The sequence below is a fragment of the Mizuhopecten yessoensis genome, unplaced genomic scaffold, assembly GCF_002113885.1.
Source record: "Mizuhopecten yessoensis strain PY_sf001 unplaced genomic scaffold, ASM211388v2 scaffold8605, whole genome shotgun sequence".
NCBI classification, from domain to species: domain Eukaryota; kingdom Metazoa; phylum Mollusca; class Bivalvia; order Pectinida; family Pectinidae; genus Mizuhopecten; species Mizuhopecten yessoensis.
The window spans coordinates 194735-213625 of NW_018407631.1; the positions used below are offsets into that span (position 1 = coordinate 194735).

Below are 18891 nucleotides of genomic sequence, written 5' to 3' on the forward strand. Positions count from 1 at the left end.
TTTCTGTCGTATTAACTGATGGTCTTTTGACAAATTAAAGCCGACTTCATTTAAACATGACTGAAAAAGAAGTGATTAATTTTTGAGAAAAAAATAGATTGTAATTCAATCTAAAATGCACATTATAGCTGCTATACTTGGAGGGGTCCTTACACTGTGGAGCTATACCTTCCACAGAACATACTACACACAATTTCAGTGCTTTGACTTTCAGGTCTTTTACCATAAAAATCTAAGTCAAATAAAACAAGGGGCTCAATGCAAGGTTTGAGTTTGTCTCCCATGGCCAGCTAGTAGGTTATGGTAATATGTTGTGAGTTGTAAACAATTCCAAGTCACCCAGCCCAGTTCCAGAACAGAAGCTGTTTAAAAAGCAACTTGACAAAACTAATTTAACAGACGGTAAATGGACGGACATATGACAGATGGATAGGTGAACGGTGGACATCACGATAGGGCATTAAGTCCCCTTGTTCCTTCAGACAAGGTGAGCCAATAACAGTGCCTATTATCACTGATTTCCCATACCCTCACAGTAAGATGGTAGAACAGAATTGAGATATCTAACCCTATCCCATATACATTAATGATTCTCCCACTATAGAGTATATACTCTAACTATAATGGTGCTCCCCAACCTAGAGGGCGTTAGTTGTCGGTTATTATTACCTAACTGACACAATATACCTGTGAAATGTAGTAGTGAAATTGCAAACCTGCAAATGTTCTTAATGTCCAAGGAAAGCATTACTTAGCAAAAAGGAAATAGAATGACATAAAAAAATAGAAGGACATTTTAAAAGTGACATTTCCCACGCTCAGGTGAGATGACAATGGCAGACTATACAGGTGACCCATCAACATTGAGATTTTAATATTAACAACAAGTTTCATCTATACTGTCAAATATGTTATCTGGGATGTTTATCACCAGGTTTTTTAACTTGTAAATGGACTTTCATGCAGTATGATGATTCTTCCCATTGACAGGTATGGTTCTGTGGAACTCCCCGCCCCTCAACATATAAATCCTAGACATAATGTAATAACCCCCTCAACACTAATAGATAGATTTCAGGTATAAGGTAATGATGATCCCATCTTCTACATATAGATATATGAAAGCTTCAAGGTAACAATATACCTGTATTTTAAGAAATGATATGATGACCCAAGTCACAGTAATATACAAGAGACACTTCTTCCCTCATAATACCAGGGCTATACAGTATAATAATAATTCCATCAACTTTTTCATATAAAATTTATTGCAACAAGAATTAACAGAAATAATCTATTCTCTATACACCACGAGCAGTTCAGATGACAATGTGTTTCTTCAATTCAACAAAAAATGTATGCACTTTTTGCCTCTCGTAAATGACCTTTATAAAAGTGTGCATTGTAAAGGTCAAGGCTGTTCCTTGGTAACCAAACTATAAATAGTATGACCTTGGCCTTAACCATCAATCCAAGATCAATATCACATGTTACTTACCCTCCTCACAATCTGGCCCTATCCAGCCATCAATGCACACCTTATCCCCATTCTGATCACAATTATAATGTCCGATCTTGTCATTGCGGGGACGGCAGAATTTGGTACATGTTGTGTTGTAGTAGTGTTCGTCACAAACTACGCGTATCCTGTAGATCAGACCTGCCGTCGGCCCGTTGTGCGTGATCGTGTGCCAGTCCTGTCCAGGAAGAATGATGCCCGAATGTGCAGCACGCTCGATAATTTGACCGTCGTCTGAAACAAACCAAACCATCATATAGGTACAGGAAAGATCCAGCGGTGATCCTTTCAACAATCCACCCCCCACATTTAACCTTGTATATGCATAGCATCAGTAACATAGTTAATTAAGGTACATACATATCACATACATAAATATATGGTGCTGCAGATGTATAGAGATACACATATAAATTATTTTTATGTAAGTTACATGAACTGGGTATTGTAGAATGTAATTATTACATTTTCTGAGTCCACCCACTACCGCCCTTCTAAACTTGTTGATAAATTTTGTTGAGTATTAGGCCGTGTTATGTAAGTGATAACGTAAGCGACTGTAGTATTTTTAATTACATGTGATGAGTTGTTCAGTGTATGTTGATGTGAGCACACCCAGTAATTGGGACACAGGCACCCGTCCAAATTCAGCCCTTGGCACTGTGACTACATCATAGATACATTTCCCACTACACGATCCTGCTATCATCACACAACAGCTTCAGAATGAGACAAATCTGCTGCTATTGTGCAATAATTGGAGACATAATTCATCACAAATCTTAACTAGAAGTTCCTTCATAAACCGACCCCCAACATGCCCCCTTCTCTTCCATACCATCCTCCCTGCTCCTCCTCACCCTACCCCTTCACTTCTCCCTCCACCTTCCTTCCCTCCAAACCCTTTCTCCTGTCCCCCTTGATAACTACCCCCACAATAGGTTTGTAGGTACCCCACAACATCAGCTGATGCACAGTTACACCTATAGTGTTGACACTGTCCCAGTTTTGTAGGTTTGTAGGTACCCCACAACATCAGCTGATGCTACACAGTTACACCTATAGTGTTGACACTGTCCCAGTGTTGTAGGTTTGTAGGTACCCCACAACATCAGCTGATGCACAGTTACACCTATAGTGTTGACACTGTCCCAGTTTTGTAGGTTTGTAGGTACCCCACAACATCAGCTGATGCTACACAGTTACACCTATAGTGTTGACACTGTCCCAGTGTTGTAGGTTTGTAGGTACCCCACAACATCAGCTGATGCACAGTTACACCTATAGTGTTGACACTGTCCCAGTTTTGTAGGTTTGTAGGTACCCCACAACATCAGCTGATGCTACACAGTTACACCTATAGTGTTGACACTGTCCCAGTGTTGTAGGTTTGTAGGTACCCCACAACATCAGCTGATGCACAGTTACACCTATAGTGTTGACACTGTCCCAGTTTTGTAGGTTTGTAGGTACCCCACAACATCAGCTGATGCTACACAGTTACACCTATAGTGTTGACACTGTCCCAGTGTTGTAGGTTTGTAGGTACCCCACAACATCAGCTGATGCACAGTTACACCTATAGTGTTGACACTGTCCCAGTTTTGTAGGTTTGTAGGTACCCCACAACATCAGCTGATGCTACACAGTTACACCTATAGTGTTGACACTGTCCCAGTGTTGTAGGTTTGTAGGTACCCCACAACATCAGCTGATGCACAGTTACACCTATAGTGTTGACACTGTCCCAGTTTTGTAGGTTTGTAGGTACCCCACAACATCAGCTGATGCTACACAGTTACACCTATAGTGTTGACACTGTCCCAGTGTTGTAGGTTTGTAGGTACCCCACAACATCAGCTGATGCACAGTTACACCTATAGTGTTGACACTGTCCCAGTTTTGTAGGTTTGTAGGTACCCCACAACATCAGCTGATGCTACACAGTTACACCTATAGTGTTGACACTGTCCCAGTGTTGTAGGTTTGTAGGTACCCCACAACATCAGCTGATGCACAGTTACACCTATAGTGTTGACACTGTCCCAGTTTTGTAGGTTTGTAGGTACCCCACAACATCAGCTGATGCTACACAGTTACACCTATAGTGTTGACACTGTCCCAGTGTTGTAGGTTTGTAGGTACCCCACAACATCAGCTGATGCACAGTTACACCTATAGTGTTGACACTGTCCCAGTTTTGTAGGTTTGTAGGTACCCCACAACATCAGCTGATGCTACACAGTTACACCTATAGTGTTGACACTGTCCCAGTGTTGTAGGTTTGTAGGTACCCCACAACATCAGCTGATGCACAGTTACACCTATAGTGTTGACACTGTCCCAGTTTTGTAGGTTTGTAGGTACCCCACAACATCAGCTGATGCTACACAGTTACACCTATAGTGTTGACACTGTCCCAGTGTTGTAGGTTTGTAGGTACCCCACAACATCAGCTGATGCACAGTTACACCTATAGTGTTGACACTGTCCCAGTTTTGTAGGTTTGTAGGTACCCCACAACATCAGCTGATGCTACACAGTTACACCTATAGTGTTGACACTGTCCCAGTGTTGTAGGTTTGTAGGTACCCCACAACATCAGCTGATGCACAGTTACACCTATAGTGTTGACACTGTCCCAGTTTTGTAGGTTTGTAGGTACCCCACAACATCAGCTGATGCTACACAGTTACACCTATAGTGTTGACACTGTCCCAGTGTTGTAGGTTTGTAGGTACCCCACAACATCAGCTGATGCACAGTTACACCTATAGTGTTGACACTGTCCCAGTTTTGTAGGTTTGTAGGTACCCCACAACATCAGCTGATGCTACACAGTTACACCTATAGTGTTGACACTGTCCCAGTGTTGTAGGTTTGTAGGTACCCCACAACATCAGCTGATGCACAGTTACACCTATAGTGTTGACACTGTCCCAGTTTTGTAGGTTTGTAGGTACCCCACAACATCAGCTGATGCTACACAGTTACACCTATAGTGTTGACACTGTCCCAGTGTTGTAGGTTTGTAGGTACCCCACAACATCAGCTGATGCACAGTTACACCTATAGTGTTGACACTGTCCCAGTTTTGTAGGTTTGTAGGTACCCCACAACATCAGCTGATGCTACACAGTTACACCTATAGTGTTGACACTGTCCCAGTGTTGTAGGTTTGTAGGTACCCCACAACATCAGCTGATGCACAGTTACACCTATAGTGTTGACACTGTCCCAGTTTTGTAGGTTTGTAGGTACCCCACAACATCAGCTGATGCTACACAGTTACACCTATAGTGTTGACACTGTCCCAGTGTTGTAGGTTTGTAGGTACCCCACAACATCAGCTGATGCACAGTTACACCTATAGTGTTGACACTGTCCCAGTTTTGTAGGTTTGTAGGTACCCCACAACATCAGCTGATGCTACACAGTTACACCTATAGTGTTGACACTGTCCCAGTTTTGTAGGTTTGTAGGTACCCCACAACATCAGCTGATGCTACACAGTTACACCTATAGTGTTGACACTGTCCCAGTGTTGTAGGTTTGTAGGTACCCCACAACATCAGCTGATGCTACACAGTTACACCTATAGTGTTGACACTGTCCCAGTGTTGTAGGTTTGTAGGTACCCCACAACATCAGCTGATGCACAGTTACACCTAAAGTGTTGACACTGTCCCAGTTTTGTAGGTTTGTAGGTACCCCACAACATCAGCTGATGCACAGTTACACCTATAGTGTTGACACTTTCTCAGTTTTGTAGGTTTGTAGGTACCCCACAACATCAGCTGATGCTACACAGTTACACCTATAGTAATCTGCCAAACTGAATTCATGATGCTAACTCAAATTTGTACCTCTCATATATATTTTTTATAAAATTAAGTTTAATATTATTCTTTTATCTATGAAATTTAAATCCTATTTGCTAAGAATGTATTTACTATGATACCTGTTACATCCCATACAGGTCTTTGAATGCATATATTCTGATATGTCATTACCTTGTAATAGAAAGATATTGAATTTGTATATCTAAAATCATTTGAAGATATGATTGTTAATACTTTGAATGTAAAATAATTAAAATCAAGGTTAAATTCATCAATATTTTAACATTTTCTGAAATATTATAAAGATTACGAGTTCCCTGTCAAGTTGAGTATTTAAGATTTCTATAAAGGTTCTCACAATTATGAGGTAGTGATGATAATGAGGACCCATGTGTACACCTGTCTGAAGTATAGACAGGCGACAGGTATCACTGTATTAACTGAAATGACACGGCCTGTAGGGACAGTCTATTAAAATCATTTATACATTTACTACGCTTCCATTCAAATGCAAGAAAAACACAGCAAAGAGCCATTTATTTTATGTGCATGAATAAATTAATATCTAAAAACAAAATCACACCTGAGCTTTGCTATGAGATTTTGACATTGAAGATACTTTCCCACGGCACAGAGTTGATGAGCGTAATTTATGTAAAACCTCATAAACCACAGGGTGAAAAGATGATAGTGTATGTCATATAGACAGGCGTGAAACCCAGAACAAACCCCAGCTAGTCCTCCCCAGGTAATCAGGCTGTCTGCAGGCAGCTTTTAGCTCACATGTGTATGTATAGAAAAAACTTTCACATTAGAACTGCATCATTAATTGTGGCCTTAATTATATTTTGCCTTATCATCATGTGTGAAAGAGAAAAAAAATATTACTAGGTTTCTGGAACAAAAAAATCTTAAAGAGAGAGTCTATCCAGATAACAGGTTGTCAACCAATTGCTGAGGGTTTAGGAATGGTTGTCATGGAGACCATCTATCTTTATTGTACTTTAGGTTTACTCTTGAAATACTTCAGCAAGCATAAGATATGTACTTGGCTCAACAGAAGAAAAGGAATATACTGTATACCCGGAAATTTTGGCTGCAGTTTAATTTTCCCATTTTTCGCCCTCCATAGTGAGGATATCATTACAGTAAACAACATCATACACATTGTAAGACGTGAAGGGGCGAATTTTGTATTGGGCGAAAAACGGGGGAAATTTTAACATCGAAGGGCAGAAATTTGACAGGGTGGAAATTTTCGATATAAAGTAGTCAAGATACCAGAATAGTTCCTCCGAGATGAATACACTGTACAGTTTAGTCTAAAAGATCAGAATAATCTGTTATATAGGAATACAGTCAAAACTACCAAATTTTCCCTTAGATAGTAATGTATTAACCAAAACATACCAGATTGTCCCTTAAATAGGAATATAGTCAAATAGTACCAGAATATATAATCAGATAGAAAAATAATTAGCAGGTATCAGAGTTGTCCCTTTGATAGCGCGCAAAGTTGTAGGTCTTTGTATGAATGTTAGCAGACTTACTCACGAAGCCACTAAATAGATTGATCATAAGGATGGTAGAGGACAGGAACAAGTTGTTATGACAAGAAATTCCATAAGATAGTATCTTGGTGCCCCCACTATCGAAAGTCAACTGAATTAAGCACAGAACAGAGATTGATTGCTTATGTTATCTCTTTGTTAGAGTCTTCTCTTTGTTAGATCTATGACTGCTACCAAGAGAATATTAAATTCAACCTCTTTGATGCTGACCTTTGACCCTGACCATGCATCAAATTTAAATTTGCACAATTAGGAGTCAATGGGACTCATGGCACAGAATTTGAGAAACTGATCTGTCGTGTGCTTATTGAGAAATAGACATAAACTTTTACCCTGAAAATCAAGATGGCTTCTTGGATGCCATATTGTTTTTTAGATTTATAATACAAAAAAAATGTTGAATATACAACATTAAGGACAGATGTGTCTCTGACTTTCTGAGAAACAGTGTAAATGGTGGAACTCTCACACAGCCCTGTCCTTGACCTTCATAATTACCAAATTAACCCACACAGTATGACCCCAACAAACTAGTACAGAATGCTGTCATGTTTTTTCAATACTGTATGTAAACAACATTTTTGCCATTACACCCGGACTTCACCTGCATGTTTCGGGTAAATACTCGGAACTTGTATCAGTTCCCAGGACAAGCTTGGTCTTCAGCGCCATCTGTAGCCCATTGTGTAGCCGACTACCCTGATCACCACCCGACAGTGAAATACTAAACTATAAAGCTATAATCCTTCTAACATATCCGAAACCAAATTATGGCTGATGTTGCTGTTCCTGCTTATTAAGCTGTGCACTTCCAAAGTTATAGATAAAGATACAAAAATTCTTGTGTTTGTCATCCTTGGCTTTATTGAGAGTAAATAAAAACAGATTTTAAATATCACTTACTGTTGAGGTCATATTCTATAAAGAATTAGAAATATCACTTCACTGAAAAGTCCTATTCTATAAACACAGGTCAAGATCAAAGTGTGTATAGCATTCTTTATAAACACTTTTCATACATAAAACCGAAGTCCATGGTGAACTTGACAGAAACTAACTGCTTGCTGACAGTCGAAACGAACATTTCAGATAACATCCTGGAGTAAATGTTTTATATTTATTGCTGGGATAAACTCTTACGAGCCATAGAGACGTGGACATCAAGTACGTAATGTTGCTACTACACCAACTTCACCCTGCAAGGTCATGCTGAAAATGTTTTGAAGCACTTTCATCTCTGAGTACATCATACTAACTATTGAGAGGACGCCTCAGCACTGTGGATCATTTATCTGTAACAGTAGGGTCATATTTCATCAGAAGAGCAGGCCTCTTGTAGCTAATTAGTCACCATCTCACCACTTGAGAGTACTAAGAGTACAAATAACTAATCATTCTCTCTTTATTGATGTGATCAAGGTGTAATATACCCATTCTGTATATATCTAAACACACAATAAAAGGTACTCTTAATCATAGCAGGTACTGCTATCCTTAGCAGGTACTGTATTCCAAACCATAGCAGGTACCTTACTCAAAACCATATCAGGTACCATACTCCAAACCATAGTAGGGACCATATTCCAAACCATAGCAGGTACCTTACTCCAAATCATAGCAGGTACCTTACTCCAAATCATAGCAGGTACATGTACCATACTCAAAACCATAGCAGGTACCATACTCCAATCCATAGCAGGTACCATACTCCAAACCATAGCAGATACCATACTCCAAACCATAGCAGGTACCATACTCCAAACCATAGTAGATACCTTACTCCGATCCATAGCAGGAACTGTACTCCAAACCATAACAGGTACCTTATTCCAAATCATATCAGGTACCATACCCAAACCATAGTGAGTACCTTACTCCAATCCATAGCAGGTACCTTACTCCAATCCATAGCAGGTACCTTACTCCAAACCATAGCAGGAACTGTACTCCAAACCATAGCAGGTACCTTACTCCAAACCATAGCAGGTACCTTACTCCAAACCATAACAGGTACCATATTCAAAACCATAGCAGGTACCATACTCCAAGCCATAGTAGAAACCTTACTCCAAACCATAACAGGTACCTTACTCCAAACCATAGCAGGTACCATTCTCCAAACCAAAGTAGATACCTTACTCAAAACCATAGTAGATACCTTACTCCAAACCATAGCGAGTACCTTACTCCAATCCATAGCAGGTACCTTACTCCAAACCATAGTAGGTACCATACTCCAAACCATAGCAGGTACCATACTCCAAACCATAGCAGGTACTTTACTCCAATCCATAGTAGATACCTTACTCCAATCCATAATAGGTACCTTACTCCAAACCATAGCAGGTACCTTACTCCAATCCATAGTGAGTACCTTACTCCAATCCATAGCGAGTACCTTACTCCAATCCATAGCAGGTACCTTCCTCCAATCCATAGCAGGTACCTTACTCCAATCCACAGCAGGTACCTTACTCCAAACCATAGTAGGTACAATACTCCAAACCATAGCAGGTACCATACTCGAAACCATAGCGAGTACCTTACTCCAATCCATAGCAGGTACCTTCCTCCAATCCATAGCAGGTACCTTACTCCAATCGATAGCAGGTACCTTACTCCAATCCATAGCCGGTACCTTACTCCAAACCATAACAGGTACCTTACTCCAAACCATAGCAGGTCCCTTACTCCAATCCATAGCAGGTACCTTCCTCCAATCCATAGCAGGTACCTTACTCCAATCCAGAGCAGGTACCTTACTCCAATCCATAGCATACTCCAATCCATAGCAGGTACCTTACCCCAAACCATAGCAGGTACCTTACTCCAACCCATAGTAGATACCTTACTCCAAACCATAGCGAGTACCTTACTCCAATCCATAGCAGGTACCTTCCTCCAATCCATAGCAGGTACCTTACTCCAATCGATAGCAGGTACCTTACTCCAATCCATAGTAGATACCTTACTCCAATCCATAATAGGTACCTTACTCCAAACCATAGCAGGGATCTTACTCCAAACCATAGCAGGAACTGCTCTCCAAACCATAGCAGGTACCTTACTCAAAACCATAGCAGGTACCATACTCCAAGCCATAGTAGAAACCTTACTCCAAACCATAACAGGTACCTTACTCCAAACCATAGCAGGTATCTTACTCCAAACCATTGCAGGAACTGTTCTCCAAACCATAGCCGGTACCTTACTCCAAACCATAACAGGTACCTTACTCCAAACCATAGCAGGGATCTTACTCCAAACCATAGCAGGAACTGTTCTCCAAACCATAGCGGGTACCTTACTCCAATCCATAGCAGGTACCTTACCCCAAACCATAGCAGGTACCTTACTCCAACCCATAGTAGATACCTTACTCCAAACCATAGCGAGTACCTTACTCCAATCCATAGCAGGTACCTTACCCCAAACCATAGCAGGTACCTTACTCCAATCTATAGTAGATACCATATTCCAAACCATAGCAGGTACCTTACTCCAAACCATAGGAGATACCTTACTCCAAACCATAGCGAGTACCTTACTCCAACCCATAGCAGGTACCTTACTCCAAACCATAAAAGGTACCTTACTCCAAACCATAGCAGGTCCCTTACTCCAATCCATAGCAGGTACCTTACTCCAAACCATAGCAGGTCCCTTACTCCAATCCATAGCAGGTACCTTACCCCAAACCATAGCAGGTACCTTACTCCAATCCACAGCAGGTACCTTACTCCAAACCATAGTAGATACCTTACTCCAATCCATAGCAGGTACCTTACTCCAAACCATAGCAGGTACCATACTCCAAACAATATCAGATACCATTTTCAAAACCATATCAGGTATTTCACTCAAAACCATTATAGGTGCTCAAAACCATTACCAATATTTTTGACAGTATAGAAATGACACTATGTGATCTTACTAAATTTTGAGAACAGTTATCTAAGCTATTGATTAAATTTCCTGAGATTTAAAACATTTTACAAATGGTAAATATAAGTATCAGATTGAAAGCAGTCTACTGCTTAAATAAGTACAGGACTCAAAACCATGACCTTACCTCACAAGTTCTACAGGTAAAACTACATTTGATTATATACTTGGCCTAACATGATTTACAGGTAGCACATAACCTCCAATTAAAGTAAAAAGTGAAAAACATATAAAAGTGTTAAAGCATGAAATGTATGCTAATCAGAGAAATTCAATGATTATTTTTAAGTTGTAAGCAAATCCTGAAATGCAGGTAAATGTTTGGGAGAGTGATGATGAGCGGGTAGCCCAGTAACCCCTCACTCCATATCTTGTGGAAGTTTGTAGTAAGAAACAACGGTTGTAGAACATGGCCGCTTGCAGCACCTAGTAGATTGCTCAATAGTTACGAGGAATGTACCCTGGCAGCTTGCCCGTAATTTGACAAGGATGTGTATGCATGTAGTAATGACATTACAGGGAGATGTACCATGGTAGTAGGCAACCATCACTTACAAGTTCCAAAATACTTCTACACACTTTTTGGTAACTTGGTGCAAAACAGACAAGATAAAATAGCCAGCCATGCTCATTCCCTCAGGCATACTGAACTTATATCAGCTCTGGTTCAGTTTCTCATTTTTACAATGAAGAAAACTTGTCCTGTACCAGTTAGAGTTCCTACAGTTATCTGTGGTGATGTGTATAACATCAGAAAAACATGATTTGTTTGAAGTTGGAAGTAAAAATAGGCGTCCTTGAACTTCTGATCTGTTGCAGAACAAAGTTAAGTCGTTTTATTCTTGTATGAAATCATGCAAACCCAATATAGGGAGTAAACAGGCAACTGGCAGGCTGTAGTAGAGGAGGAAATAGACCCCTCCTAAAACAATACCGCGCATTTAACCTCCTCTGACACCTCTTATTAACAGAGCACAAACAAAAACACCTTGGTACACCTAATGTAATCATCTAAAATGATTCCAACAAAATTGCTTAAATCAGCAGAAAATTTGGTTGTCTATGTCTGCCTTATTTTGGGGCTGATAATTTATAAAGAAGTTAATGGAGACAGATTGCTCAGCCCACTTTCCAAATCCAAATTATACCGAACTCGATGGACCTTAATTTGTACGTAGGTTTCTATCTCTGTCAAATCTTGTACAAATCATTTCATAATCATAATCTATGGAAACAAAGCGCTGGAGATAAATATCTCTGAAAATATACTAATTGAGCACTTGGTCTTGGCACTACAAAGTCAGGTAGTCTGAGGTCTGAGGAGGCAAGTACACTGGGTGAACTGTGTAATATCATATCATCCCAACATAGCAATGGTCACAGAAGGCAATAATGCATTTAGTACATTACATCACTTTAAACATATAATATGGTAGAGTTAAATTATGGTCTGGGTTAAATAATTCCTCTTATTATTTTTGTCTATAATATCAATCACTAATCGAGTATAAAATAAAGATAAGCATGCAAGTGTCTTCTAAGAGGGACTGATGAGGGGATGTTATATTATTACACACAAGCAGTCATTCACTAATCCACTATAAGCAGACCAAGTTTTTATTCTATAATATAAATCATCTTTCTGTACAACCAGAAGTACCCTGTCAGACCTTTTTTTTGCATGTGTTTTACATCCTATTAACAGCTATGGTCATATAAGGACATGCCAGGTTTTGATGGTGGAGAAAAGCCAGTGTTACCAGAGAAAACCGCTAAACTATAGTACCTGGCGACTGCCCCATGCCTTAACCACTTGGCCAGGGGGGGGGGGGGGGGGGGGNGTAACAGGACCATCACATGAACTTGGGGAAGTTAGGGTTTGGACAGGTGTATAGCTGCTAGAAAATTAAGTTACTTCAATACAACAGGTTGAGGGGGTTGGACTGTTTTAGGGTCAGGATGTCGTGATAATGATGAAGCTGTGTACTCATAGATAGTCTGTGATGGGCAGTAAGATGTACCGTCAGGGCACTCAGGCCAGATATCTACCGTTTAAACCAAGCCTGCAAGAACTAAGTTCCAAACAGGAATTAAAAATAAGTTAAACCGGACTGCTGCAAATATTTGAGCAATTATCTGACAATAAATAATGTCAGAATAGATACAAACCGTTCAATGTCTTGTAAAACACATGCCCTGTAACTAGCTATCTGCTCCATCAAGGCAAGAGAAACAAAGCTTGAAACTACCAAGGGGCTATCCTACAGCAATCAAAACATCACAGGGTCAACAAATTCCCACATCCCAGGGGCTGATCAGTTCCTCAAATCTGGTCAGTTCATCAGAGGTGGGCAGTGTCTGAGGTCCAGTCTCCAACCAGCTAGAACATTAATAGCCCTCTGATTGGCTGGTCAGCTCAATTGGTAGTGAAGGCCAGTGCTTACCTGGACCAGCTTGACCTGTGCAAACCCTGTTATATATATATATTGAAACAGAACCTGAGAGGGGATACATGGCCATAATACATTCACACAAAACCAACAACAGATAGAGAAAGAAACAAGAAAATAAAGGAACAGTTCAAAGTAGAAAATCTTTTCAAGTTGAAAAAGTTAAACATGCTTATTGTTGAACATTGTTAAAAAACTAGAATTAAAGGATCCAGTATGATGTATCGATACACTTACTACTTCTATCATTCCAACCCTATTTGATATTAACCCATTCACCCCTGAAGACATGCACATTTTAATCCTTCCAATTGAAAGGTTGGAATAGTTCATTATGAAATTTCAGGGGTGAATGAGTTAAATAGTTAAAACACCACCTTGAAAAGATGTACATGCATCTGCAGATCAAGTCTGATGCCAATACATGAAATAGTGGCTGATCTATTTTCTGGAATCATATATTTCTGCACCTAAGGTCAAAGGTAAAAAAAGGTCACGATGACACGATTTTTGGTAGGTGACCCACCACATTGACATGCCATACCTACATATCTAGTCTGATGTCAATACAGGAAAACATGGAGACATGCTCCAGAAACCTATATCTGAGCATCCAAGGTCAAAAGTCAAATCGTTAAAAGAGGTCAGTTATGCAATACATAACATACAGCCTTAATATATCATGTACTTACATATCTAGACTTATGTCAATACAGGAAAAGGTGGCTGTGATATGCTCCAGATATTCAGTTGGACCAATGCACAGACAGACGAGGACAATAATATACACCTGATCTTCTTTCCAAGTAGGGGTAAAATTTCACCTTCCATTAAAGACTTTTTTATAATCTAAACCTTATCTCTTTAGATTTCCACTTGCGCTATTTTTGAGGTGATTTGTTTACAGGCTGTTAACAGGCTAACAAAAAGGTACTGAAAGATAAAGTTTTTTATAAGTAATTTAACCGTCTCTTATCTGTTGTCTAATTGGAGTACTCTTTGTGTGATTTCTACAGCTTCCCTTTCATTCAAAGCCTGCACATTACCTGTAGAATAGGTAAGAAAAAATATCCCTGAATTAAAACCGTTAAGTAACGATAAACATTGGGTTACATGGATGGCCCAGCTGTTGTAGGCTCGCTACATCCAGTTCCAGTTTATTCTAGTGAAAACACCAGTCATTATTTAAAATCTCCCTTTAAATGCCTGATTTCTTAGTGAATTACTAATATTCTGTTTGTTAATATTTTCCAAAAATATAGAATAAAAGCACTGTTCTTTTGAGCTCTAAGGGAACATCCTATTTCCCTGAGACAAGAACATCCTCNGCACTTCTTGCTGATCAATGAGGCTACAGAAAGATCACATACATTTGGTATAAAGTCAAACTATGTATGTTCAAGGGGATATACCCAGTATATCAAAAACACTGAAACTCAACGTTTTGAAAAAATAATTAAATCTATCAATTTTAATTTATTTTGCCTTCAAGAAAAATGATCCATAAAGTGATAAAAGCTTCAAAAGACCGCTACTGTAGGGCAGTGTGGTTTATTTATTACAATTTGACTGCAGTGTATGGCATATCAGGAGGAACCCTTAAAATAAATGGGTAAACTTTTTGTTTATGACAGCACATCCGCTCTATACCTTATCAAAATATGACCAGCTTACATAGACACGTTCCATATATATTGATAGGGTGTTAATTTTGAGATGATCTTCATTTGGAGTTGATTCAACGCCAATAAAATCTGCACTGGCGTTCTCCCCTGCTTGGCAGCACCATCAACACTTCTCAAGGTGACTCAATACCCAATTCATAAAGAACAGCTTGTAATGTAGTTTCCAAAAACTTTCACAGGAAAAAGTGTGGTTACTGAGTTCACAAAAATTACCTGTAATTGGTAGTGAAGAGGGTGAGGCAAGTAAACCAACGTTTATAGAGTTAAACATCTAGGAAAAGAATATTTATACCTCACACAGGAAAATTCAAATCTTGGACCAAAACATAACAACATTCGACCTAGGACCAGAATATTTAAATCAAGGACCAAAATATTCACATTTAAGACTAGAACATAACAAATCCATGACCAAAGTGTGTAGATAAACCAGGAGATGATACTGGACTAATCCTAGAGATGATACTGGACTAACCCTAGAGATGGTATTGGACTAACCCTAGAGATGATACTGGACTAACCCTAGAGATGATACTGGACTTACCCTAGAGATGATACTGGACTAATCCTAGAGATGATACTGGACTAACTGGACTAACCCTTGAGATAGTACTAGACTAACCCTAGAGATGATATTGGACTTACCCTAGAGATGGTACTGGACCAACCCTCAGATGATACTGGACTAACCCTTGATATAGTACTAGACTAACCCTAGAGATGATATTGGACTAACCCAAGAGATGGTACTTAACAAACCCTTGAGATGGTACTGGACTGATCCTTGAGATGATACTGGACTAACCCAGAGATGATACTGGACTAACCCTTGAGAAAGTACTAGACTAACCCTAGAGATGATTTTAGACTTACCCTAGAGATGGTACTGGACTGATCCTTGAGATGGTACTGGACTAACCATTGAGATAGTACTAGACTAACCCTAGAGATGATACTGGACTTACCCTAGAGATGGTACTGGACCAACCCTCAGATGATACTGGACTGACCCTTGAGATAGTACTAGACTAACCCTAGAGATGATATTGGACTAACCCTAGAGATGGTACTTAACTAACCCTAGATATGATATTGGACTTACCCTAGAGATGATACTGGACTAATCCTTGAGATGATACTGGACTTCCCTAGAGATGGTATTGGACCGACCCTCAGATGATACTGGACTAACCCTTGAGATAGTACTAGACTAACCCTAGAGATGATACTGGACTTACCCGAGAGATGGTACTTAACTAACCCTAGAGATGATACTCGACTTACCCCAGAGATGGTACTTAACTAACCCTAGTGATGATACTGGACTTACCCCAGAGATGTTACTTTACTAACCCAGAGATGATACTGGACTTACCCTAGAGATGGTACTGGACCAACCCTCAGATGATACTGGACTGACCCTTGAGATAGTACTAGACTAACCCTAGATATGATATTGGACTAACCCTAGAGATGGTACTTAACTAACCCTAGATATGATACTGGACTTACCCCAGAGATGGTACTTAACTACCCCTAGAGATGATACTGGACTTACCCCAGAGATGTTACTTTACTAACCCAGAGATGATACTGGACTTACCCTAGAGATGATACTGGACTTACCCTAGAGATGGTCCTGGACTTACCCTGGAGATGGTACTGGACTTACCCTAGAGATGGTCTTGGACTTACCCTAGAGATGATACTGGACTTACCCCAGAGATGGTACTTAACTAACCCTAGAGATGATACTGGAATTACCTCAGAGATGGTACTTAACTAACCCTAGAGATGATACTGGACTTACCCCAGAGATGTTACTTAACTAACCCAGAGATGATACTGGACTTACCCTAGAGATGATACTGGACTTACCCCAGAGATGGTACTTAACTAACCCTAGAAATGATACTGGACTTACCCCAGAGATGGTACTTAACTAACCCTAGAGATGATACTGGACTTACCCTAGAGATGGTACTTAACTAACCCTGGAGATGATACTGGACTTACCCCAGAGATGGTACTTAACTAACCCTTGAGATGGTACTGGACTGATCCTTGAGATGGTACTGGACTGATCCTAGAGATGATACTGGACTAACCCTCAGATGATATTGGACTAGCCCAGAGATGATACTGGACTAACCCTTGAGATGATACTGGACTAACCCTAGAGATGATACTTGACTAACCCTAGAGATGATATTTGACTAACCCTAGAGATGATACTGGACTAACCCTCAGATGATACTGGACTAACTCAGAGATGATACTGAGGCTGACCTTGCTCCCTGTGATACCCAGACAGCTACAGGCTAGAACCAGTCAGATACGGAGGAGGCAGGAGGTTACAGCTCAGGAGCTAGTAGTAGAGTGAACAGTACTATATACCCTGATAGGACTGAGAGTTTGACACATAATAATGATTAACTATGCCACGCTTAGCTAGACCGAAAATTAGTATTTAATAGATCCACTTGTATCCTTCACAGAAAATTGCAAAAATGCTATCTCATTCCTGGATGTCACATTCTGTGCCAACAAAGGTATTTTTGTTTAAAAGCTTTCTGACACTGGACGACTTTGATGACCAGGGAAAACTTTGATAGCTTGGTTCATGTGATGTAGATGTTTTAACATGGGGTCATAATCTGCAGTCATGGACTCGCACACACACAGGTTATAGACATTCACTCAGCAGCCCTGGTTCAAACTTTCTGGTTTATAGCATGCAGGTGTTTAATGTTAATTGCAGGCTTACAGGAAATGAAAGAAGTATTACTTGATAATCGTCCATAGTACCTTGCTGAATACCTGCATGCAATTAGTACATCATACCTAAGATAAGGCAGATCCTCATCGTACTGAACATCAAGATGGAAATCACTCCAGTCTTACAGAACATGAAAGTTTGGGAGGCAATTATAGGTTACATTTGTCTCCTCCCCACTTTTATAGGTACCACTTGTTAATCACCTGTATAACATTTATAGGGAACACTTGTTATCACCTGTATAACATTTATAGGGAACACTTGTTAATCACCTGTATAACATTTATAGGTACCACTTGTTAATCACCTGTATGCAATCACCTGTATAACATTGATAGGTACCACTTGTTATCAACTGTATAACATTTATAGATAACACTTGTTAATAACCAGTATAACATTTATAGGGAACACTTGTTTCCAGCTGTATAACATGTATAGGTAACACTCGTTATCCCCCGTATAACATTTATAGGTAACACTTGTTATCAACTGTATAACATGTATAGATAACACTTGTTATGCCCCGTATAACATTTATAAGTACCACTTGTTATCACCTGTATAACATTATAGGTACCACTTGTTAATCACCTGTATAACATTTATAAATAACACTTGTTATCACCTGTATAACATTTATAAATAACACTTGTTATCACCTGTATAACATTTATAAATAACACTTGTTATCACCTGTATAACATTTATAGATAACACTTGTTATCACCTGTATAACATTTATAGAGAACACTTGTTATCCCCCGTATAACATGTATAGGTAACACTTGTTATCCCCCGTATAACATTTATAGATAACACTTGTTAATCACCTGTATAACATTTATAGATAACACTTGTTATCACCTGTATAACATTTATAGATAACACTTGTTATCACCTGTATAACATTTATAGATAACACTTGTTAATAACCAGTATAACATTTATAGATAACACTTGTTATCACCTGTATAACATTTATAGATAACACTTGTTAATAACCAGTATAACATTTAAAGGGAACACTTGTTATCCCCCGTATAACATGTATAGGTAACACTTGTTATCCCCCGTATAACATTTATAGGTAACTTGTT

The 18891-nt window shown here is 39.4% G+C and overlaps 1 protein-coding gene and 1 long non-coding RNA gene across 5 annotated transcripts in view; one reads left to right on the forward strand and one right to left on the reverse strand.

The window, feature by feature from the left end:
* The window catches only part of LOC110456266 (protein jagged-1b-like), a 148699-nt gene that overhangs the window by 46512 nt on the left and 83296 nt on the right, over window positions 1-18891 (reverse strand). For all 3 annotated transcript variants that reach the window (XM_021506884.1, XM_021506886.1, XM_021506885.1), the window contains exon 3: window positions 1499-1753. In XM_021506884.1, coding sequence (XP_021362559.1) covers window positions 1499-1753 — 255 coding nt within the window. The remainder of the gene's footprint in view (window positions 1-1498; window positions 1754-18891) is intronic.
* The window catches only part of LOC110456267, a 44564-nt gene that overhangs the window by 17191 nt on the left and 8482 nt on the right, over window positions 1-18891 (forward strand). The gene's annotated exons all lie outside the window — the stretch shown is intronic.